General features: G+C 60.8%; 1 protein-coding gene across 2 annotated transcripts in view; it reads right to left on the bottom strand.

Annotated features, from left to right (window-relative positions):
• Window positions 1-23,409, bottom strand: part of PTPRN2 (protein tyrosine phosphatase receptor type N2) — a 519,628-nt gene that overhangs the window by 413,689 nt on the left and 82,530 nt on the right. For both annotated transcript variants that reach the window (XM_064487140.1, XM_064487141.1), the window contains exon 3: window positions 4,009-4,122. In XM_064487140.1, the coding sequence (XP_064343210.1) occupies window positions 4,009-4,122 (114 nt within the window). The remainder of the gene's footprint in view (window positions 1-4,008; window positions 4,123-23,409) is intronic.

Raw genomic sequence — 23,409 nt, 5'->3', positions numbered from 1 at the left:
GGCACCTGCAAGGTCCAGAGGAAAAACGAGGTGGGGGGCAGGTGACACCAACTGAAGAAACAGAGGAAGCTCAGCTTACCAGTCAGGCACGCTGGACGTGACAGTGTGGGCATCTGTGTGCACACGGCTGTGTGCCCATGTGTGTGTTGGCTTCCATGTGCACATCACTGTGCTGCAGTACACGCGTGTGCTCACATGTGGGTGGGCTGTGTGCACGTGTCACTGTTGGTGTGTGCATCTGCATGCACGTGTCTGTGCATGTGTGTGTGTGTGAGTGTGCGTGTGGTCACCGTGTGCACACGTGCATGCGTGTGCGTGTTGGTGGGTGAAGGGGGAGAGCCGGGCTCTGGCTAGCAGCCTGCAATAAGGAGCCCTCACAACAAGGACCATCGCAGCACAAATGCCGGGCAGGGCAGGCCAGACTCTAAATTACACCAGAGTGACACACCCGCCCAGTGTAGGCGGACGCTCTCCCTCACGTGGCCGGGCCAGCAGCACATGCCCTCGACGCAGCCCCGAGAGGAGGGCTGAGACTCGCCAGAGGACCAGGTGACCAAAGGCGTCTCCTGCCTCGGGTACCTGCAGAGCTGACTGAAAACGCAGACTCCCAGAGCCCACGCAGAACCGCCAGGACCGGCCCGTGAACCTGCGTGTTCCAAGGATGACTCCTCCTGGTCTGGGGAAAACCGCGGCCCAGGAGGGAGAGGCAACCAGTCAGGAGGCCGACGGGCACCGGGACGGTGGTCCCTGGGGATGAAGCGGGCTGTCCAGGCCGCAGCATCGGTGTCACTGTCTGCGTCACACACGAGCTGACGCTCCCCCAAAGCCTGAAGCCAGCAGGCGGGACCCCCAGTCCTCGGGAGACGGCACTGGAGCCGGAGCAGCGACGCTCAGCTCAAGGATCGTGGCAAAGTAGGGAAGACAAGGCGACCGCGGGACGCATACCCAGGAGGCAGGCACAGAGTGAGGTTGCCAAGAGCGCGTTCACCTCTGCCTCCCAGGAGGCTGCCCTCTGTGCAAGGTCCCAGCCAAGGCCTCAGGATGAGCAGGGCTGGGAGGACGTCAGCCGGGATGGGGCCCGTCAAAGGCAATTTCACAGTGAAAACCTGGGGTCACTTCGCCCCCTGAACATGCTTTTCCTGTTTCTCTCTCCCTCCCAGGTCCCCCGAGAGAAGAAACGAGGACTCGGGTGAGGGTGGGGTGGCAGGGGTCCTCCTGGGGTCTGTTCTGCACATCAGCTCACAGGTCTGCGTCCTTCTCCAAAGCAGGTTCCAACTCCCTTGCAAAGGGCCCCTCAGACTCCCGAGAGTCTCCTCTCCAGCTGGACAAGGATCTTCCCAAAGCCTCATCCTTACCCATGTAAGAACAGCAAACCTGACTCTGGAAACTGCCCCTCACCCCCGAGGACGATGGAAAGTTTGGAGGGGCGTCTACCCCCAGGCCGCTGGGCAGGGATCTCTGGCGTGCTGGCCGAGGGAGGGCAGGGGCCTGGAGACCTTCCAGCCATCGGCTGCCTGGGCGGGGAGCGCAGAGCCAACGTGAGCCGCTGGAGGAGCCCGGGGGAGAAAACAAAATGTCCAGAAAGCACTGGAGCACGTGACTGCAGGGTGGACAGCTGACCCCATGGTGCTTCTTTTCAAACTCGCCCAGAAACACCCACCCCTCCAGTGTTACTGGGGGGAAGACCCCAGTACACACGCCAAACACTCATATTGTTCATCTTTCTCCCAGCCCCCACCGAAGGGTCCTCCGGCCTTTTACCAGGGCCCTCCTGCAGTGAGAAAAAGGAAGTAACAGGGCTTTTCAGTGACAACTGGACACCGGCTCTCAACTAACACTCACACCAGACGTGACCATATGCCACTGTGGTCCACCCGTCAGACGGGCTCACGGGGCAGGCGAGCAAACCCGCCCCATGGTTATCCCCCAGCTCCGGAACGCGTCATTGGAGGAAATCATTGGAGCGCAGGCACTCAGGGCGGGCAGAATCCCCGCCGTGCCCTGACCTGTGGACTGGGGTCCACTATGGTGGGAAAGACACTCAAACTGCCTCCACCGACAAGACCACGAACCCAAACTTATACTCACAACAGCGTAAACACAAGCCGTATCACATTGCTGGGGGTGGGGTGCAGAGACTGGCACCCCCCAGGGACCTGATCCTTTCCTGGGCACTCACGGCGCCCCACGCCCTCCGCTCACCCGCGGCAGGGCCGGTGGATTTGGAGGGCGGCTGGAGCAGCAGGTTGTCCACCAGGTGCTGGCCTCGACGCTGCCGCTGCAGACGTGCTTTCTCCGCTGGGGCAAACGGACACACCCATGGTACCGGCCACACTGCCACTGACCCGGCGGATGCCTCCCCACACCTGCAGGAGTGGCCAGCAGCAGCAATTTGCTCTCGCCTGCCCCGGCCCGCAACACACCGCCACGGTGCCAGGTCAGAGGTCTGTCAACTCTCAGCCCTTGTCATCACCTCTCTCTCCCCAGGGCACCGTGCAGGGGATGTCAGTACACGGAGGACGCAGTGCTGAGTGGACCCAGAGCGCAGGAAGCAGCCACTCTTCCACGCCCACAGCCAAGACACTTGCACGCGGGGATCGGCGGCAGACGGGGAGCCCCGGGAGGCCCCGGAGGTGACTCAGTGCAGACTTGGATTTTGGAGCAAACTCACGGCTCCTCTGCATGTGACTCCTCTCCTTTTGAGACACTGCTCTGGGCTCAGTCCCAACTGCAGGCTCGACCGGGTGGTGGGACTAGAACATTAGGAACGGGGTCTCGTGTGGTTTTGTGGGTCACACACACGGTCGCCCCCTCCACCCCTCGTGGACACCCAGCACCTGCCACAATGGCTCCACTTCCCCCGGTTCCTTCAAATTCTGAGACCTGGGACCTGGGGCCAGCTTCTGCAGGACCCTCACCACCAAGGCCACGGCCACAAGACTGGACACAGGCTCTCGTCCACCCTAGGGCTTGGTTTCCCAGCTCGCACCCACAATCCTGTTCCCTCTGCCTGCCCTGCAGACCCCTGGTTCTGGCGCACAGACACTCACCCGGCTCCCAGGACGGCTGAAGCCAAACCACCAGTGTCACGGACGTGGCCTCCCAGAGGTTCTGCTTCTCTGACTGAGCCCAGGACAGCCCAGCCCTGGGAGAAGGGTGCTGAGGCCCCACGACTCAGAGCGAATGAATGGACGTGAGCCTTCCCTGCAGAACTCTCTAGGGCCCTAACCCACCGAGGGTCACAGCGCACACCAGGAGGGCAGATCAGGCACAGGTCCCCAGACGTACTGGACCGCAGACTGTCTTTCCTTGCGGAGCAACTCAGGGCCCTCAGGGAGCCCTGGGACCCAGAACGAGTGGGGGGCCACAGTCATGGGCTCCCTGCCTCCAAGCCTTCTGGGCAGGGCCATGCGGGTCCCACCAGGAGGCTGCAGACCTCACCCCACAGCACGGCTGTGTGTGCCCCTGGCCTCTTGCCCGGGCCCCGAGGGCACGGGGAGAGAGGACTGCGCCTCAGTGACGCTGAGCCTGACGACACGGCGCCCTCAGTCCTGGACAGCGTGCGTACACTGTGTGTGCACGCACTGTTACGTGGCCGTTATGCGTACCACCCCTGTGGAGCAAGCAGGTAACAGGTATCTCCTGCGACAAAAACAAAAACCTGCGTAAGGATGGCAGGCTGGACAATCTGGTTTCTGGAAGCTGGTTGGCAGCCTGGCTGGACTGGTACCGACCACGCCCAGGCCCAGCCCGGCCCCTCTGCCCCCAGGCCTCTGAGCACCTCAGACGCTCACGGGCATGGTGGACCTGTCCTGGCTCCTGTGCCCGGACGGCCTCCGACCCCAGAGGGGCTCATGCGCCAGGCCTCCTATGACCAGACCGCCGGCTCGCCCACCGCAACGGTGGATGAGTGAGTCTCTCTCCAGCTGCTCGGCTCTAGGAGGCCGCGGCTGTTTGAGGAGAAGACAAGAGTCCGCTGGGCCACTGGCCGCACACGCGGACACCTACCTGAGCGGGACAGCTTCCGCAGGGCGGCCGTCAGGTGCTGCAGGTCCCCCGGCGATGCTTCATGGCGGCGCGTGTCTGTGGCCGGAAACTCCTGACACCGTCCAAACAGCCCGTCTGCGGTGGAGAGCAGAGAAGGAAGTAGGGTGAGAGAGGAGACAGACGGGCAGGCCCTGGCACGTTCCCACGGGGCCCCGGAGAGGCTTCCATGAGCTGCCAGAGCAGAAGAACTTGGAGGACGCGGGGCCTCGGGAAATAAACCCCAGGGCCGTGAGCCCAGGGTGGCTGGGTTTCCCGTTTACTCTCCAGCCCCCCCACCAGCCCAACACACGTGCTCTGCAGGGGAACCGCCGGCCACGTGGGAGGCGCCGGCGGTGGGACAGAGCGGCGGCTGGCCTCGAGGGAGCCTTCTGAGAACGGAGGAGGCGGGGTGCTCGCAGAACAGGAGACGTTAACGGACCCATTTATCCAGTTCTGTCCCATTTGTCTGAAATGACAGGCTCTGCTCATCGACATCCTTTCAAACCGCACCTTCTAATTAATTTAGGGCCTAATTAGTCTTTATTTGGCGAATTGTTCACTTTGAGACAAGCTTCCTGTGGGGGGTTCAAACATTCAAATCACCGCCTTTGGTACAAAAGGCTAATTCAGGGCCCAGCGCCTCGCACAGGGCGTCTGTGGCCTCGACCAGGGGAGGGAGCAGCTTCCATTGTTCACAGCAGTTTCACTGCGCTGACGGAGCTGAAGAAAGCCATTCAAATGCAACCAGTTTAATTAGCAGAAGCCAGTTGCCCAGAGCCAGGCTCATCAGTAATTGCCGGTCGGATATCACACATGTGCTTAAGACGGCACCGCGTGACCAGCAGAGAACCATCTTAAGCACCACAAGGATCTCCTGGCTTCCTGTGGGGCTCCACAAGCCCAGAGTGTCCGGGAGGCCACCTGCCTGCTGCTCGGAGCGGGCGGACATCGGCCACAGGAGGGTAAACCTCTGCCCCCACGCACTGGGCCCATGGCGCTGCTGAAATTAACACAGCTGCCCCCCGGCCACAGGGACCCCGGCAGTGGTGTCTCCGAGGGAGGGTCTGGTCCCCACCCAGCAAGACACAGACAGCCCGGGACCCTGTCCTTTGATTGTTTCGTGCAAAGAACTCCGTGCCTGCAGGTGGTGTGTCGGGGGGCGGGGGCGGGGGCGGGGGCAGGGAGGAGGAAAATGAGACTCTTTAGAATTAACTGGGACTTTCGCTTCACTTTGCAAAGGGAAATATCTTGAAAGTCGAGACTGGAAGGAGCATTAAGATGGTCCAACTCCACATTTCACAGATGAGGAAGCCAAGGCCGGAGTGTGAGGACCACAGCCACCGGAGGCAGAGAAGTCAGGTCCTCGTCAGTGACCAGCTAAAGGCCCGGGGCGACCACAGCACCACTGATGCGCCAGCGACCCGCCTCCCTCAGGAAACTCACCCATCACTCAGGGTGTCACAGAGGAAAATGGGCAAGACCTCGCCCATCTATTTCAGAGCGTCCCAAGCACATTATTTCCTTTCTGAGGCAATGGCCTCGTTTTTTGTTTTTTTTTTTAACATTTTTTTTTATTGAGTTACAGTCATTTTACAATGTTGTGTCAAATTCCAGTGTAGAGCACAATTTTTCAGTTATGCACGGACATACGTATACTCATTGTCACATTTTTTTCTCTGTGAGCCACCACAAGATCTTGTGTATATTTCCCTGTGCTACACAGTATAATCTTGTTTGTCTATTCTGCACATGCCTGTCAGTATCTACAATTTTGAAATCCCGTCTGTCCCTTCCCACCCCCGCCCCCTTGACAACCACAAGTCTGTGTTCTAGGTCTGAGTCTGTTTCTGTTTTGTATTTATGCTTTGTGTGTGTGTGGTTTTTTTTTTTTTAGATTCCACAAATGAGCAACCTCATGTGGTAAAAACCATTGTCTGTAATTTGTTCTTATGATCAGTATTTTTCACTTTTGTTGCTTTTTAACTACTCGTTTTTTAAGTTTGGTTTGTGGCTCACGCTGCTATAAATGTGTCCTAAGGAAAATATTAATTAGATTTTCCTGAAACCTTAATTTTAAACATATGTTTACAATAAATATAACACAATATACAATATTGGTTGTGTCTTTAAAATTAGTTTTAGCTAATAATTTTGTTTTAACTGTTTGAAAGCTGAAGGTAAACGGACCATTGACCCTCTCTGCCCCTAGACTACAACCATGCTGGTAAGGAAGAGACAGACATGGGCCCCGGTGCATGTTCCTAATTAATAAGCTTCACTTTTTAGAGCAGTTCTAGGTCCACAGCAAAATTAAGAGGAAGATACAGAGATTGCCCAAATGCCCCCTCCCCAAACAGGCACAGCCTCCCCCACCACCAACACCCCCAGAGGGCGCCTCTGTTACACCTGGTGAGCCTGCGCTGACACGCTGCCACCCACCAGGGCCCACGGTTTATGTGAGGGCTCGCTCCCGGTGCCCTGTGCTCCGGGGGCTCTGGTGTGTAAGGACCCGTGCGCACGACGGCAGTCACACGGAGCAGCTCCGCGCTCCACCTGCTCACCCCCCACCACCGGCAGCCGCTGCCTGTTCTACTGTCTCCATGGTTTTGCCTTTTCCAGAATGTCATCTGGTCGGAATCACACGGTGTGCAGCCACTGTGGAAAGCATGGAGGTTCCTGCCTCAAAACCTTGAAGGTAGACGCAGCAACCCCACTTCTGGCTTTGCACTGCAAAGAACTGAAAGCAGAAACTCAAAAGACACTGGCACACCCACGTTCACGGCCGCACCTTCACAACAGCTGAGCAGACGGTGGAACGTTACTCAGCCTTAAAGAGGAAGGAAATCCTGACACCCGCTGCAACACGGGTGGACCCTGAGGACACTGTGCTGAGTGAAATAAGCCAGACACAAAAAGACAAACACTGTGTGAGTCCACCTGTATGAGGTCCCTGGAGTCACTGATTCATAAAGACAGAGGAGGGCGGGGGCCGGGGTGGGGCGCTGGGGCTCGTGTCTGATGGGGACAGTCCCAGTCTGAGAAGAGGAGAAGGTTCTGGACTCGGCAGTGGTGTTGGCTGCACCACGCTGTGATGCGGGTGATGCCACAGAGCCGTGCACTTAAAAATGGTTAACGTGGTCAGTTTTAAGCTATGTAGGTTTTGCCACAATTTAAAACTGAGGAGAAAGCAATTCAAAAGAAAAAGAAAAGAAAAGAAAACAGCAAAGCAGCGCAGTCTTGGAGAGCGATGTGTGTGCTCGACATGCTGGAGGCGTGCGGCAGGAGGAGCCGCGTGGGCCCCTGGGGTCGGGCACTCCGCCGCCCGAGTCAGGACGGCGGCTCTGCCTTGGGGACGGTTCTCACTGGGGCATCCCTGCACGTCCAGCTGTCAGCGTGCATGCACGTTTAGTCCAGGTCAGACCCCTGCGCACACTCGGCGTCTACTTTGTCCACACGCTGCCGCCCAGCAGTTGGCGTTCAGGGACACACTGCCCCTCACCTGACGTGAGACCTCTGTGGGCACCAAGATGTCACCAGGGCCAGCGCCTCAGGGCAAAGGCCCAGGGACAGGCCTGGCTCCCCGGAGAGAGTCGTGCTGACCAGGAGGGATTTCTGGAGGAGGCAGGCCTGCAGCGGCCCAGCTGAGAGGCGCCCTGCTCAGCCTGGACAGTGAGTCTTCTGCTCGCAAGGGAATGACTGCTCCCCACCCCTGCATGGACGGAGCCACGGCGCTCAGCCTGGGGGACTGGCTTCCCGCTGGCACAAGACTCACGGTAGCTGAAGTCGCTGGAGAGCACAGGACAGCTGATTCATCAGCAGGACTCATGGTTCAACAGGGCAAAGCCGGCTCCAGTTGCAGGGACAGTGGGACCAGCTGGCGTTTCCACCTCTGCAAGGGGCGTCTCCACCGTCAGGACAGACACACCTTTGCTGTTAAATTACCACTTGTAACCCAGTGCTTCTGGGCTTTGAATCCTAAGTGCACTATCTGGAACCAATGCAAGAAAGTCTTCAGGGTGTCGGCCGAAATGCCACACAGGAACTTGGAAGTGAGTGCAGACACACAAAAAGCAGACTCTCCCACCTCTAGGGTGACTCAGAGGCTGAGAACCCCCGGGAGAGAGAACAAGGCCGCCGTCTGGAGGCGATGTCGCCTCGTTCACCTTCGAGCAGAGCGGGGGCGGGGATGCGGGGCTGGACCCGCGGTGTGTCCAGGGGGGTCAGACGGGGGCGCCGAGACTCGCCAGGTGAGAGGCCACCAGTTGAGGGTCATGCTGCGTGAGGTGGGCCCGGGTGCTAACGGATGCCAACCCCCAGACAGCGCTCAGACCTCAGGCCTTGGCGGGCTCGGGACAAGGTTCCCACGCAGGCCACAGGGACAAGCTCGGGACCCTCCACCGGCAAGACTCTGAGTGAAGGGGGAGGGCCACCCTGAGCCTCCCAAAAACGTCCTCCCTCAGGGGCCCCGGGAATGGACCGCAGTGAGGCAGGGCCCGGGGAGGGGAAGGCTCCAGCCAGCCAGACGAGACTTCTCCCAGCTTCGCTTGGCTGCTGGCTGCCCGGCCCCCACCTCCTCGAGCCAGGCCCTCAGGATGAGAGAGCCTGTCCACTGATGGCCAGAACGAGCCCCAGGTGTGAACCAGGCAACTTCGCTCCCAGGAAAATCGGATCACATCGCGACCAGCTCCCAGGACCCACGTGGATCCCATTAAATGAAACGAAAACCAATTTTGGGGGATCCCAGGGGCATCACACTTGCACAGGGGAGATGGCCTCAGGAACATGCTGGCCAGGAGGCAGAGGGCAAGCCAGCCCCCGGTGGGAGCTGCAGCCGCCCCGCCCCGCCCCCCACGTGCCGCTGCCCCGCACAGCCCCACTCCCGCCCAGGAAGGCCGTCCCAGGGACCTGCTTGCTGTCATCAGCTACGGTTTAGACAGTGAAAGGAGCTGTCACCACGCAGCAGCAGGACACCGGGCTGGGGGGGCGCTGGCCCCCAGCAAACGTCCTGACCCCTCTCTGCTGGCCGCACAGTTGGCCTGGGTGCGGGGTCACCGGGCCGCTGCCCTCTGACTGGCGCTGAGCACCACAGCAGGACCAGGTCTGCACGGCCCCACCGCCCTTCATGGCCGCGTCCAAGCCTCTTACTGACTTCTGACCCCTGAAGACGGGGCCCCGAGCTCTCCGGGCAGGGCAGCTGGGGGGCTGGCGCTGGGAATCCTGAGCGCAGCGCTGATGGGCAAAAACGTCACCCCCGAGCCTTGGATGTTCGGCACCTCCCACAGAGAAAACTCAACCGGCGTCTCCGAGGACGGTGCTCCACCCCGATCCTGGACAGTCGGTGAGAGCGATGACAGATCCCAGGTGGAGATGGCAACCTTTCTGAACTGCCTTCTCCATCCGGGCGGAGCAGCTCTGCCCAGCCGTCTGCTCTGCTCTCCAGCCGGATGGACCCCGGCCGTAGGCCGACAGGCTGCACCCCGTAGTTCCAGAATAATCAGGGTTTTTACCAGAGCTGAGGAGAGCGGCAGCCGTGGTTTACTCAGACCCCTTCGTCTCACAGACTGGAAGGCTGAGGTCCTGAGCTGAGCCACCTGCCGGGGGGACCCGTCCTCACCCCTACCCCGCCCCCCACTCTCCACTGAGATGCTGCTGCAAGCCGGTCCTCACCCCCAGCCCCAGTCTGACGCCTCGTCACCACGGTCCTCCTTCAACAGACAACAGCAGAATGAAACTCAAGGCCACAGTCGAAAGACAGCGTCACTCTGGGCTGAGTCCTGAAAAGGTCCTGGCAGACGTTTTCCACTTTGCTGAATACAACGCTCACGCTCATGCCACACCTGAAACTGCGTGCACAACCCACCTGAAACCAGCTGCTGTCCCCTGAACCCTGCCATCCAGCAGCGAGAAACCAGCAGGAACCCAAATGGGGCCCCAGGAGACCAGCTTCCAGCCTCAGCTTGGCCACCCGCCTGCTGGGCAACCCTGGGCACATTACCTCACTTCTCTGAGCCTCCGTTCCTAAAATGCAACCGCTGAATTAGAACTAGACATTTTCCAAGGTCCAGTCTAGTTCAGGTCCCTGGGCTTGCGTGAAGTCACCTGGGGCACGAGTCCAATCACCTGCACCCCTGTTATTCTGAGCTGCGGGAGCTGCCCACCCTCACCCCAACTGAGAGGCGCTCGCAGCCCCCAGCCCTGCTTCTCTCTGCCCTGTGCCCGTCTGTCCACGTGCGTCCGAACAGGGAACTGAGGGAAGGCAGGGGCCGCCCACCACAGCCGGCAGGCGGCCCCAGCCCCAGCGCCCTGCAGGGGAGGCCTGTCCTATGACCAGAGTGGGTCCCCAGTGCACCAGGCTCTGCAGAGCTGCTTGGCCACATCCAAAATTTGGTGTCACCACCTGAATACCACAGGGACTGCTGTCTCACGGGCGGACAGAGGGGGCAAACTCCGGAGAACCCAGATGGAGCGGCGAGGCTGATCCTGCACCCCTCGACGGAGGGAGGTGCCCGCTGCCCCGGGCCCTGCTGCCCCTCTGCTCGCCCGGAGGAGGGGGCTGGGGGGAACTCGGCCCTGCAGCCACCACCCAGAGCCCGCCCGGCCGCCAGGACCCAGCGCTGACCATCCTTGGGGTCTCCTTCTCAGTGCTGAGGCCACAGCCATGGCACCTCAAGCTCAGTTTTTTTTTAATTATGGAGAATTTTTCACCATATGGTGAAATGGATGGAAACAAGGTCTCTAACGTACAGGATGGTCCTTGAGTGACAGGACAAGACAATAAAGCCAGTTACAACGGACGAGCTGCTGGTGAGACCCTCCCGGGGCTCTGGGAGTCACTCCTCCCCTCGGTCCCACCGCGTCTGTGAACGTTTATGTCATTAGGAAACCACATCCAATGTGTCGTGTTGCCCTTTCCTTCCGCGTGCGCGGAAGCTCCGCACAGCGGCCCGACCAGCATGGGCAGCATGCCTGCTTCCCTCTCCTCGGCCAGAATTTCACGTTTCAACTTCACATTTATCAGGCTCACACTACGGCTCCTTGTTGCTTCCTTAATTTTTTTTTTTTTGAAAAGGAAAGCAGAACTTAATAAAACTTACAATAGTAACACTGCCAAAGTAGCTGAAATGCTCCAGAATCCGAGGGCAAACACAGCCCTGGCAGCCAGCAGGGGCCCCGCCCGGCCTTGAGGGAACAGATAAAGGGACTGACTGTGAACGTGCTCCATCTTCTGGAAGTGCCGAGAGGGCGCCCGGAAGAAACCGCCAGGACAGGGACGGAGCCGCGTCCCCGTGGAGCGCGTGCCTTCCCCGGGGAGCCAGGCCTGCGGGCCAGGCCCAGCGTAACGGGGGAAGGCTGCAGCACGTTGCTGATAGCCAAACCGTCTTCGCATCCTCTTTCTTTTTTATTTTAAGCATTTAAATAGAGCATTTTCACTGAAGTTGGTTTACAGTGCGCTGGTTTCTGGTGAGCAGCACATGGATCCAGTCCCGCACGCACACGCACGCCCTCCCTCTCAGAGTCTCTGTCATCGCAGGCGGCTGGCACTGCTCACAGTCCCCCGTGCCGTCTGCTGGGGGCAGCCGGCACTGCGCACAGCCCCCTGGGACTGCTGGAAACTTGCCGTTTGTTTTGTTTATAGTCGTTTGTCTTTTCTTTTCTTTTCTTTTTTTTTTTTTTTTGTTTGTTTTTTAATGTAATTGGAGTCCTTTTTTAAATTTAACTTTTAAAAGTTTTACTTACGTATTTATTTAGGGAGGTAATTACATGCTGGGGATGGAACCCAGGACCTCGTGCGTGCCGAGCTCACGCTCCACATTGAGCCCCCCCCCCGAGCTCCACGCCCTGCCCCCCCTCCACCGCCGCCTGTGGAACTTCATGGGGAGGTTAGATGGAGTGACCCAGGCAGACCAACCAGAACTCGTCGTGGTCATCCCCACATTGCTGCTGGGAAGCTGGAAGCACCTTCGGGAGCCTGGCCGCGAGGAGCCCGGCTCTGCTGCCAGGGGCTGTGTGACCCTCACCCACTGCTGAGCCTCTCTGGTCAGCGAGGGCTCCACTCATGCTAAAGCTCCATGACCTCGCACAGACAACCAAAGCACAACAGGCAGGATTCGCGGGTAGAGGAGAGGGAAGTGGACACGGGGCTCGTGTGTCAGAGGCAGCTCCCAGACCAGCGGGCTGGTGGGGGGTCAGCCACACCAACAGGCGTTTACTGGAAGAAAGACAATTAAACGATGAAGAAGCAAAAACCAGCACCCGGTTTCCAGGCCTTGGCTGCAAGCTCGCGCTCGTGGGTGTCCCACCTGGGGCTGACCGCCCCCCAGAAGGAGGGCCAGGCTTTGGGAACTTCAGCTGCGTTTTCCTTTCTTTTCTAGGAGGCGACAGGATTAACCGCCTGCCGGCCCCACCCCCGGATCCGGGAAGCCAGGCTCACCCTGGGGACAGGTGCCTGCCCAAGGCTGGCTCTGGGCTCAGCACCTTCACTTCAGGAGCTCAGGCCCCCCACGCCTCCGCAGGCCGTGGATGCGGGGCTGCCTGCCGCGGGCCCCAGAGCAGCAGAGGAAGGAAAGGCGGTTTATCTGCAGCAGCTCATCTCCCATCAGCAGCCCAGGCTCCAGCCGTTGCCGGGCAACCAGGCCTCTCCTCTTATCAGCCCAGGACCTTCCACTGACTGTTCAGACGGAAGAGAAAGGCCTGGCTCTGAGGGCTGTAAGCAGCACCGAGCAGAGCTGGCACCTTGCGTGGGGTGAGGGGAAGGCACACATGAGCCTTACCTGGACAGTGACAGCTGCCCGTCACCTGCCGCACACCCACTCCTGAGCCCCAGCCGAAGAGGGTCTCGCCCACCTTCCGGAGAGAGGGAGGAGGAGGGGGGAGGGGAGGGAGAAGGGCTTGTCCGCAAGCAGGTTTACCGAGCAGACCCTCTCCTCTCTTCTCTCCCTCCATGCTCTCACACACTTCAGGCAGCTCCTAGTCCCGAAGGCCCATGGGCAGGGTTGGCCTGCTCCCTCCAGCCCAGGCGGCCCAGCTGACCCCTGCAGGCTGGGCACACCCACAGCCCTGAGCCAGGAACCTGGGGCCGCTCTGGCACGAGCCTCAGGAGGACGCCCTGACCACCGACCGCCCGCCGGGCAGCCCACCACCTGGACCCCCCCCCCCCCATCGCCAGCTCTGCCCTCGGGCTGCTGGGAGGAGCGCTCTGGACTGAGTGGGCGGGGCAGCAGGAGAGGCCTGGGCCGGGGGTGGGGCTGAGGGTGCCCCGTCCTGGCCTCCCAGCAACCCTGGGGGATCCCGCCTCAGGGCCCCGCCCTCCGGACACGGGGGGCCCGGTTCTCTGCGAATGGCGAGGACCACAGGGTCCCTGTCCCCACAGACCAGCCTGGCCTTGCCAGCCCGCGGGCCCTCGAGGAAGCAGCAGCCACACGTGCTGGGGGAGGGTGCTGGGCGAGGGTGCTGGGCGCGCCCTGCTAGCACCCAGGAAACCGCAGGAGACGTGTCCCAGACGGACGTCTCAAGTCAGGCGTCGGGGAGCTCCAGTGCCCTGCCTCCCCGTTCCCTCCGCGTCCTCTCACGGAGGGAGGAGCAGGCATGTCTGGGCAGAAGGCCCCCCAGCAGTCCGGGGACGGACGCACCCCACACCCCACAGGGAGCCTGTGTGCTGGGAATCTGCCCCCGACTCCCCCTGACTCGCATGCCAGCCCCGCTGACGCTCCCTGGGGCCCAGCGAGCCCTGCGTTCTGGAGCCATGGTTGTCTGCCTGCCCCCAGGCAGAGGGACGCTGGGTCCCACGCACCACAATGCTTGGCCCGTGGAAATCACTGAGTAATAATTTACTGCAGTCGAAAGCAGGGACTTGAAGAGATAGTTGCCCCTCCATGTCCACAGCAGCCAGGAAGCAACCTAAGTGTCACTGATGGGTGAACGGCTGAAAAATGTGGTCCATCCATGATTCAGCCACAGAAAAGAGGGGGTTTCAACACCTGCTACAATAGAGATGAGCCTTGAGGACACTGTGCTCAGTGAGATAAGCCATCGCGGCAGGACAAACACGAGATGACTCCACTCACGTGAGGACCTAGAGCGGTCCCTGGGGCTGAGGAGGGAGTGGGGTCGTGTCTGCCGGGGACAGAGTTTCAATTTTGGAAGATGAGAAAGTTCTGGGGGTGACGGTGGTGGTGGCTGCACCGGGAATGCACTTAATGCCACAGAACTGTGTGCCCAAATGGTTAAAGTAAATGGTAAATTTCACGTTACATTTATTTTACTATAATTTTCTAAGAGCAATAGAAAATTCAGCGAATGAATGAAAACCTGAATGGGAGAGAAGCTCCCCACGGGGAGGAGGTGACGGAAGACAGGAGACCCGTCGGGCTGTAAGCTAGAGGCGGCGCCCAGTGCCAGTGGGGAGCCGCCCGGAGATGAGGGAGCGGCACTGGTTCCCGGTGCCTGCCGTCCAGACCCCACGGCCGGCACCGTCCGCGTGGGGGTCGACGTGCACCCTCGAGACCCTAAACTGGATTAGAGGCCAGCAAACCCACAGAGAAACCCATGACTCAACTTGGAAAACGCCGGGGTTTCGATCTGGGCGAGCCCAGCTCCTGCGGCAGGTGAGTTACTTCAACGGTGGATTCACACAAACACCTTCATTTGATTTCCTGTTGGCAGAGGCCTTGGGTGAGGCTGATGGTCCGTCCAGCCCCCCTCAGGCCCAGTGGACCTCCCGACAGAGAGCCAGCTGGGCCAGGCGCCTCCTCCAGATCAGGACAAGGTCGGTCACAGCCTCACGTGGCCTCCACGTGTCCCTTCGAAGGGACCAACTCAGCAACTCTCTGCTGTTTTCTCAAAGACTGAAAAACAGTAGCTCCTAAAATGAATATATGGTTCATGTGTGACCGAAGCACCGTGCTGGACGCCAGAAACTGACACAGCACTGTCGACTGACTGTGCTTCAATAAATGTATATACAAAAATAAACAAATAAAAGGCAATAACTCCTGTGAACCAAGGTGGGTCCTCCTGAATCGCCGAGCTGCAGCCACGCTATTAAAATCCAGCCTCAGAGAAAAGCTGGCAAACATTAACGAGCAGAGATGTGTGTGTGTGATTGTAAATGAAAGGATAATGAAAGCAATTTATTTGAAAATTAAAATAGGATTAAGAATGGCAGCCTGTGCAAGAGCCCAGACGCCGAAGGAAAGGGACCCGCAGCCTCGTTACCTGCGGGGCTGACGGACTCGCTCTCCTTCCCGACAGCATCAGGATAAAGCAACGGCACCAGCAGACGGGTGTCCCCTTGGACCCCAAGACCTGGGACACATGTAGACGTAGACACTGAGGGCCCCCATGGTGGCATGGCGCCAAGACCACGCTCAGACGGGGCACAGACCCTGGTGTCCGCCCGCGCCCGGGACGCCGTGGACGCCTGACAGGCCCTCCCGAGGTCCGTGCTCTGATTCTCAGACTGAGACCAGAGTGGCCACATGGGCAGTAGGTTCTTAAAAGATTTCACAACCTGGATCTGGCCTGACTTCAGCACAGGAACTGCCCATCCAGTCCTGAGCCGTCCAGGGAGTCAGACCAGGCGACCTTCAGGTGGGCCCTGAGGCAGGTGTGGGCGCGGAGGCACCAAGAGACCGGTGTCCCCACTCGCCCCACAGACGACCCCACCTGAGCCTCGGGATGGTGGCTCCCTGAGGCGGAGGTCACCCCACGTGTGCTGTAGCGTCCAGTCACCAGGAGCCCCCAAGGGATCGTGCAAGAGAAGGCAGAAGGACTCCCGCCCAGAGGAGGGCCGAGACGGAGAGCACACACGCACACACAGAGACACGCATGCGTGCGTGCGCGACGTGCGCACACGTACATGCGCACGTTTGAACGTGCACGCACGCGCAGAGATGGGGAACAAAACCCCTCCACCCCACCGCAGTTAAGGAGGCGCAAATGGTGGCAGCGAGGGGTTTTGCCCAAAGGATGTCTTGTGGTGATGACTCCAGCTGCCGCTGAGAGGCGAGGGCGACAGGCACGCCCATTTTAGAACAAAGTAATTGTTGTTGTTATCAAAACGCGTTAGAACCTTCCTCTAAAGCCCTTGGCGTACTCGGCGCACCGAGCCCGCTGACCCCGGCCTTGTCAGCCAGGCAGCGCGGTGGGGGAAACGAGCCCCGTGGACGCCTGCCGCCCCCAGGAGCCGCCCGGCTGCACCCAGCACACCGCGGCGGCCCCGGCACCCCCGCGCTGACTCCTCCAGGCTGACACGGTGAGGCCACATTCCACTGTCATCTGTGCCTCTCTGGTGACGAACGAGGCTTCTCATCCCTTCACCCACTGGGGGGCCACGCGGCTCTCCGCTCTCGGAACGCGGGTGACCCCCTCCAGACGCGGGTGTCGCTCTGGCTCTGAGCTGCTGGAATCTCTGTCTTCCGGCCTCACAGCCCGGTCTTCAGGTCCAGGGCCACGGGCTTCCTCTCTGACACTTTCCTGTTGGCCACCCTGACGTTCAAGCCATAACTGGCCAGGAGGGAGCTCTGGACACAGGGTGGGGTCTGGGCGACGGCGCGAGTCAGCACAGACCGAGGGGCCCGGGCGCCGCGGGCCCGTCTGAAAGGGGGGTCTGCGAGAATCACAAGCAAAGACGTGCTGCCAGCGGGCTTGGTGAAGCTGACTGAGCGATCAAGGCCGGCGAGGACCTGCTCTCGCCCCGTCCAAGCCAGCACACGCCCGTCTGTTGAGCAGGGGGTGCATTTTTCCAGCGCCTCCCCTTAACTTTACAATCAGTTAAGTCTGAGTCAGACCGTTTCCTTTTCTGGCTCATACAGGAATCAATTTGTAATATTTGCCCATGATCTGAGAACACAGGCAAAGGGGCAGAGGCTCTGTGGACATTTAGTGAAGTTTAGTAAAGCGGTGGGTGCTCAGCTAAACCCCAGACTGCACAGTGAGGGGCTGCTGGAGGCCGGCCCCACCACCCTCTCCCACGTCTGACCTGCGTGGAGCCCTCGCTGATTCCCCAGCACCGGCTGCCTCCGCGTGTCCCTCTCCAAACACAAGTCCTGCCAGGAGCTGTGATCCGAATGTCACAGACTGGGCCTCCCGAGGAGGGAGCCATGAAGCCCCGGCCACAGGGACAGGGCGCACGGCGTCTGGCCCCCTGCACGCACACTAAACATGTATGTCGGGGTCAGCTGGGGGCCATGCTCCCAGGGGCACCCTTCACCCCTCAGGGCAACCTGCAAATTCTCAGATGCCCAAGCCTCCCCAGACTGAGCACCGGAAACCCTGCAGCAGGGGAAGTGCCCACACAGGCCCCACTCGCCGGGGCAACAGACGGGCCTGCACGTCCAAACCGCAACTGCTCCCCCTCACAGTCAGGGTGCAGGGTGTCCACCCTTCCCTCCTGCAAACCTAGCCCCTGACGTTCAGAGCTCTGGTCTTCCAGCCGGGGCCACGTGCCTGCACCCGGAAACTGGCATGTGCCCGGCGTGTGCCCCGTGTGTGCCCGGCGTGTGCCTCACGTGTGCCCGGCGTGTGCCCGGAGTGTGCTCGGGCAGTTGGGAGAACCGTTCTTTAATGGATGTGCTGCACACACACGTGTGCACACACACTCGCTCCTAGAAGATGGCGCAGGACACATGTAAACTGCCAGTTCCCTGTGCGGCCTCCCCGCTGCTTGGCAACAAGGAGGGGTCGCCATGGCAACCGTGCAGGAGCGCCCACCCCTCATGTCTTCAGAACCAGCACGCTGACTGGAGGCAGGAGGCAGTGCCATCGCGGGTGGTTCTCCTGCCACGTCGCCGGGCCCGGCTCAAGGACACGTCCCTGCTGAAACCAGCCATCTGTCACTCTCGGTCGGGTCCCCTGTCCAGGACCCATCTGTCCTCTCGGCCTCTGGTTCCAAAGGCCCCACAGCTGCTGCCACAGGTTTGCAAGAGGAAACAGACCCTGAGGGTAACGTGAGAGCACCCCCGGGAAGGCAGGGCAAGGTGCTCCCTCTGCTTATCTCGGGGTGTTTCTGCCACCGGGGCCCAAGTTCTGTCCTCTCCCACTCGGACTTGAAGAGGGCAGCATGAGGGTCGAGGGGACGCTGTCCACACCAGAGGTGCCCCCCACGTCCCTGGGAAAGGCAAGTTCACCTGATGAGGGGTAAGCTCGTGCCCAGGCCCCCAGGACCCCCCCACATCTGCTTCCTCAACTGTGACTCAGCCCTGTGCTCGAAGGAAACGCAGTCCCCTGGGCAGCAGGACCAGGAGACTCGGCTCAGGGCAGGTGCGGGGGAGGCAGTGGCTCCAGTCCAAGCCCAGCACCACCTCACTGGTGGCCTCAGACGAGTCCCTTCAGGCTGCACGGCCCTGCTTCTCACACGTAAAAGGACAGCCACATTGGACAGTATTCTCGGTCCTTCAGTGATGCTGGAACACACAGGTCGGACAGAGGAAGGCCCTGGGGCCTCGGGGAGACCACACACTGCCCGCGCGTCTGGCAGCATAGGTGTGGGTTGGCAGGCCGGCCCAGGGTGCTGCGCAGAGCCCCGCACGGGCCGAGGGAGGCTGGTCTGTACGTGTGTGGAGCTTGCAGGACGCGCTCGGTTAGGGTTTCCCAGAGAGCAGGCAAGCCCCCCGTGCACACCCCCAGCGTGGGGTGTGGAGGCTGAGCTCGCTCACCGGCCCGCCTGCAGCTCTGCCTCGCAGCCCCCGTGGGGGGTCCAGGACGAGACCATCTCTCCAGGGCACACGCGACGCCTGCCCAGCAGGCTCCGTGCCGCTGAGACTCAAGATGAGTGCGAGCCCCTCTGTGCACCCAGACCAGCCACGTCGCTACACGGGACCAAGAGGGAGCCCGAGCCGGGAGACACCAGAGCCGCGGTGAGCACACGGCGCGAGCCTCGCTGATGGGGCCACAGGTGAACGCTCCTCCTTGTCTAAATCCCAAGTCCGCCCTACCATCCCACGTGCCACTAACCGGACACGCGTTCACAGTGTGCGCTGACCCGAGGCTGGCTCGGGCGCTGCGGCCCCGAGGCTCGGGGGCAAGGTGCGTCGCAGTCTCCGGACACGTGCGCCCACAGCCGCCCGCGAGGACGCGGCCTCCCCAGGACCGCGCTCTGGGCAGAGGAGAGGAGGCAGCTGTGAACAACACAGACATCAAACACAAGAAGGACCTGAGGCCTAAAAAACGATTCCAAAACACAGAACAGATGAGCCTGCACAGAAGGTGCAAGGAAAATATTTTTGGGGACGACTCTCAGACAGGGACCTGCTGCAGAGCCGTCCCCAGGACCTGACAGCGGCCTGGAACGGAGAGCACGCCTGCGTGTGCACGCGCAAACCAGGCCACCACGTCGTACGCCTGAAATGACACAACCTTGTGCCTCCACTGGACTTCAGTATAAACAAATCCTAAAACACGTTTGAAGTTGCTGTCAGAAGCCCCTGCAAATTCTAAACAGCATCTGCTTCGTGCTCTCAGTAACATTTAAGAAAATGGCAACCATGGAAAAGGAGGGAACAGCACAACAGGCGGATTAAAGGGGGTCGAGCGAAGACGGGAGGAAGGAGGTTCGACGGGAGAAGGCCAAGGGGAGCCTGGACCACAGACTCACGGGGACACAACCGTCCCCACGGAAAACCAGACCCATCACACGGAAGCCAGGCTCAGAAAAATGAAGAGCTGCCCTGACATGCCGACCAGGGCGGGGGGCGGAGGGGGACAAGCTGGGAGCCAGCACTGGGGCCGCTGTCGGCAGGGGGAGGGAGCCAGGTGCCTGGAAGGGAGCAGGCCCGACTCGGACGGGGACAGGGCCTCGCAGCACCGAAGGGCCCAGCCTGACCACCAGGGAGTTCGGGCAACACCACAGAAGTTAAAGACACGCAAGCAACTGCCACTTAGAAAATGCGATGGGGAGAAGGACTCTTGGTCACAGAAGTGAACCAGAACCTTAATGTCCAGGATCAATTGCCACCCGAATGCTGACCGGTGCGTAGAGAGCAAATGGGCATGAAATGAGGGCTGTGTGACCAGGACAGACGGCAAAGTCACCGAAATAAGACCTTTTGAGAAAACTGGAAGAAAATCTAGGTAGAAAGTTTCCAGATCTTGGAATTCAGAAGTCCTCCTAAGGAAAGAAGGAAGCAAAGGGAAACCTTGATTTGACTCACAAAGCTTTCCTTCCCATCAGACACTGCAAGAACATCCTTGGCGTGCACAAGACACTTTTCACGACTTTCACCAATAAAATTCACAAAGCAAAAAGGAAGCATTCTCAGCACAGGACCAGAAGGAAACCCTAAATCAGCCTGGTGAACCCGGGGACAGCGCACAGGCCCGCCCCCCACCACCACCACAGCTGAGGCCCTGTGCACCCGGAACAGCCGCCCACCCGCCCACCCCAGAGGGCCCGGCCCTCCCCGCGCCTGCAGCTCCTCCTGGTCGTTACACCGGCGGTGTTATCCGGCGGAGCAGGGAGGAGACAGGATTAAACCAGCAGACCGCAGGGAAACGCAGGGAAACGCAGGGAAGCGCAGGGAAATGCAGGGGGCGGGGGGCTCCTCGGCCCCTGGTCAGGCCCCTGCATCCGGCAGCCTCACCCCCGAGCCTGAGCCCAGGCCCCTGCCATGCTGGGCCCTGCGCCTGGGCCGGGGCGGCCCTGCGGGGTGGAGGCTGGGGCCTGCACCACAGGGGCTCGGCCGGCCCCCAACGGATGGGACCCTCAGAGCGTTCACCCCATGGCGTCCTAAAGCTGCGTTTCCACGCAAGAGTACTGCTGCTGGCGCAAACCAAGGCAGCTGCGTCTTAAGGGGACGTTACCAAGGTGCCACGACTAAGACAGAAGTCAGGCGGCTCCACCACAGGCGCGTGTGCCACGGACCCCACCGACGATGACCGCCATGCGCGCGGCCCGCCTGCTCCCGACAAGACGCGTCCGCGCGCGCAGCCCAGGGCACGCATGTCCAGGGCACGCATGTCCAGGGCGAGGAAGCCTTGGCCTTCGGCGCAGCTCCAGCTCTTCAGCATGTGCATCTACAGCAAGTGATGCTGATTTAAGGAAAACCTGTCCTCTAGTAAGCTGCTCACACACGTTCACTGCGGGCTCCTTTCTCGGCCTCCTCACCGCGGGCGCGAAGCCGCCTCTCCAGGCACAGGCGCTGGTGCTGCTCGGAGACGCCTGTTTCCTGCTGAGTGTCCGCAGTCCATCATCTCCCAGGGGGAGGTCACTCGGCGGTGCGGCCAATTCCCAGCACAGGAGCCGCGGAAGAGGAGACGGACGCCGGACGCCCAGGTCCAGAGCCATCGCCCAAGGAGTGAGGAGGGGATGCCGCCCTCTGCTGGGAGAGGCCGGCCCCCGCCCACGGTCACACCCGGCCTGGCCCCAGGCGGCCCCGACAACCCAGGAGCCAGCGGGGAGAGGGGACACAGGCGCTTGTGGCGCTGAGCTGGACCCTGAAGCAAACGGGCAGCACCGGATGGACGGCCACACCCAGGAGGAGCAGGGATGGCAGGGACTGTGACCCCTTCCCCCGACAGGCGCATCACGGTCCCCACCCAACAGAGGGTAATCAGAGGCGGAGCCTGAGCCAGTGGCCCAAGGTCCCAGTGGTGGGGCAGGGGGGGCCAGCTTCCAGACGCTGACCTCTCTGACCCCAAGCTCTTGTGTGAGAACTGGGTGCCAGACCCAAAACGGACACTGAGCCTCTGGCTCTCACACATTCTTGGTACAACAGGGCAGAAAACTGCTTTGGGGAACAGTTCTCAGTGTCTGGAACACACACTTAACCAGTAACCCAGCAACCCAGCAACCCAGCAACCACCCCAGGTGTCTGCCCGGGAGGAATGAACAGGTGTCTGTAAAGATGACTGCCCAAGCACACTCACTCAGAGGAGCTTCGCTTGTGGCAGCCACAGACTGAGACAGGAAAAGGGCCATCCCTCGGCAGGACAACGGATGTGGACATCGGTGTGCCCGCACCTGGAACACCACTCCGCGGAGCCAGGGCCATACATCACAGGGACGAGTCTACCTGCCCGCAAATAACACGCAGACCAGACTCCAAGTACACATGGCGCGTTGGCCACCTGGCACGTTCCCAGGGTGACCCCACGACCTTGCAACGGCTTTTCGGCTTAATCTGGCCATCGGGCTCAATGCCCCACCCAGTTGGTGAGGACCCCTCACCTGCATGCCCCACCCTCTTCACAGGAACTGAGATGCCCTGAAGGGCGGGCAGCAGGTGCCTGTGCACCCCCACCTGTGCCCAGGCTGGCCTGGCACCCCCACCTGCATACCCCCACCTGTGCATCCTATCTGTGCACCCCACCTGCACACCCCGACTTGTGCACCCCACTTGCGCCCAGGCCGGCCTGGCACCCCCATGCTCTCCTCCACGTGGCCCAGACCCTCCCCCTCACCCTGATGGCCACTGTGTGAGTCAAGGGGGTAAATCTCGGGCTTGGGGGCCGGGGGCACCAGGGTAGACTCTGGACTCGGGTGTTTTCTGCTCATGTGGCCAAGTGATGCATAAAGAGGTTTTTAATTAATAAGTTAAGGAGAATAATACCATCTACCCCAACCCCCCACCACGGCTGTTAGCAGGAGAAGCTGAAACAAAGCACAAGAAATGCTTGGTCACATTTTTACCAAAAGTGACGGCACCGCCATGAAGACCCAGCGCTGATCCACCTACGGGACTTGTCAGGGTGGCGTGAACTCCGCTGAGAAGTCCTATTCTCTTGTCTGTGAACTCTCTTGGTAACGAATATTTCTGTGGTTAAATCTGCACCGCCTCACGGGACCCCCGCAAGAGACAGCCAGCCAGGCGGGGGGCGGGGGGGCAGTCTTCGCATGCCCGGAGCGGCACACGGCAGCCCCGCCTGCGCAGGCGCGGACTCCGCCACCTTCGACCTCTGACCTTCGACATGTGCTGGAGGTGGCAGGACGGCCGGAGGCTGGGACAGGGCTTAGCAAATCAGCGTTTGCGCCATAAATACTTGTTGAGAGCAAGGCAGGAGGGAAGGAGGGCGTGGGGGGGGGGCATCACCCAGGAGGGAAGCCAGGCCGGCACAGGTTCAGAGGCCGCGCGGCGTGGGGGCAACGCCAGGTCCAAAGACCGGTTACAACAGGGCGACGATGAACAGACCCACACTGGCCAGAGGGACGCGGGTGTGGGGGGCAGGTTCTAACGCAGGCAGTGCCAGCACTGCCCTCCCAGGACGTCCCTGATGTGTGTCCCCAGGGGGCGGGAGGGACAGAAACCACACAGAGTCAGAGAAGGACAAGGAACCGGGCCGCGTCCCAGGAGGACAGCGCCCGGCCCGGACCTCAGACCCTTGGGCTGGAGTCTCCTCCTGGGTCAGGCCTGGGCAGGGGGCGGGGGCTGCCCCGAAGCAGGTGGACCC

This window comes from Camelus dromedarius, chromosome 7 (genome assembly GCF_036321535.1).
Source record: "Camelus dromedarius isolate mCamDro1 chromosome 7, mCamDro1.pat, whole genome shotgun sequence".
NCBI lineage: Eukaryota > Metazoa > Chordata > Mammalia > Artiodactyla > Camelidae > Camelus > Camelus dromedarius.
Note: the sequence above shows the minus strand (reverse complement) of the source record. Positions and strands in the feature narration are given on the sequence as shown.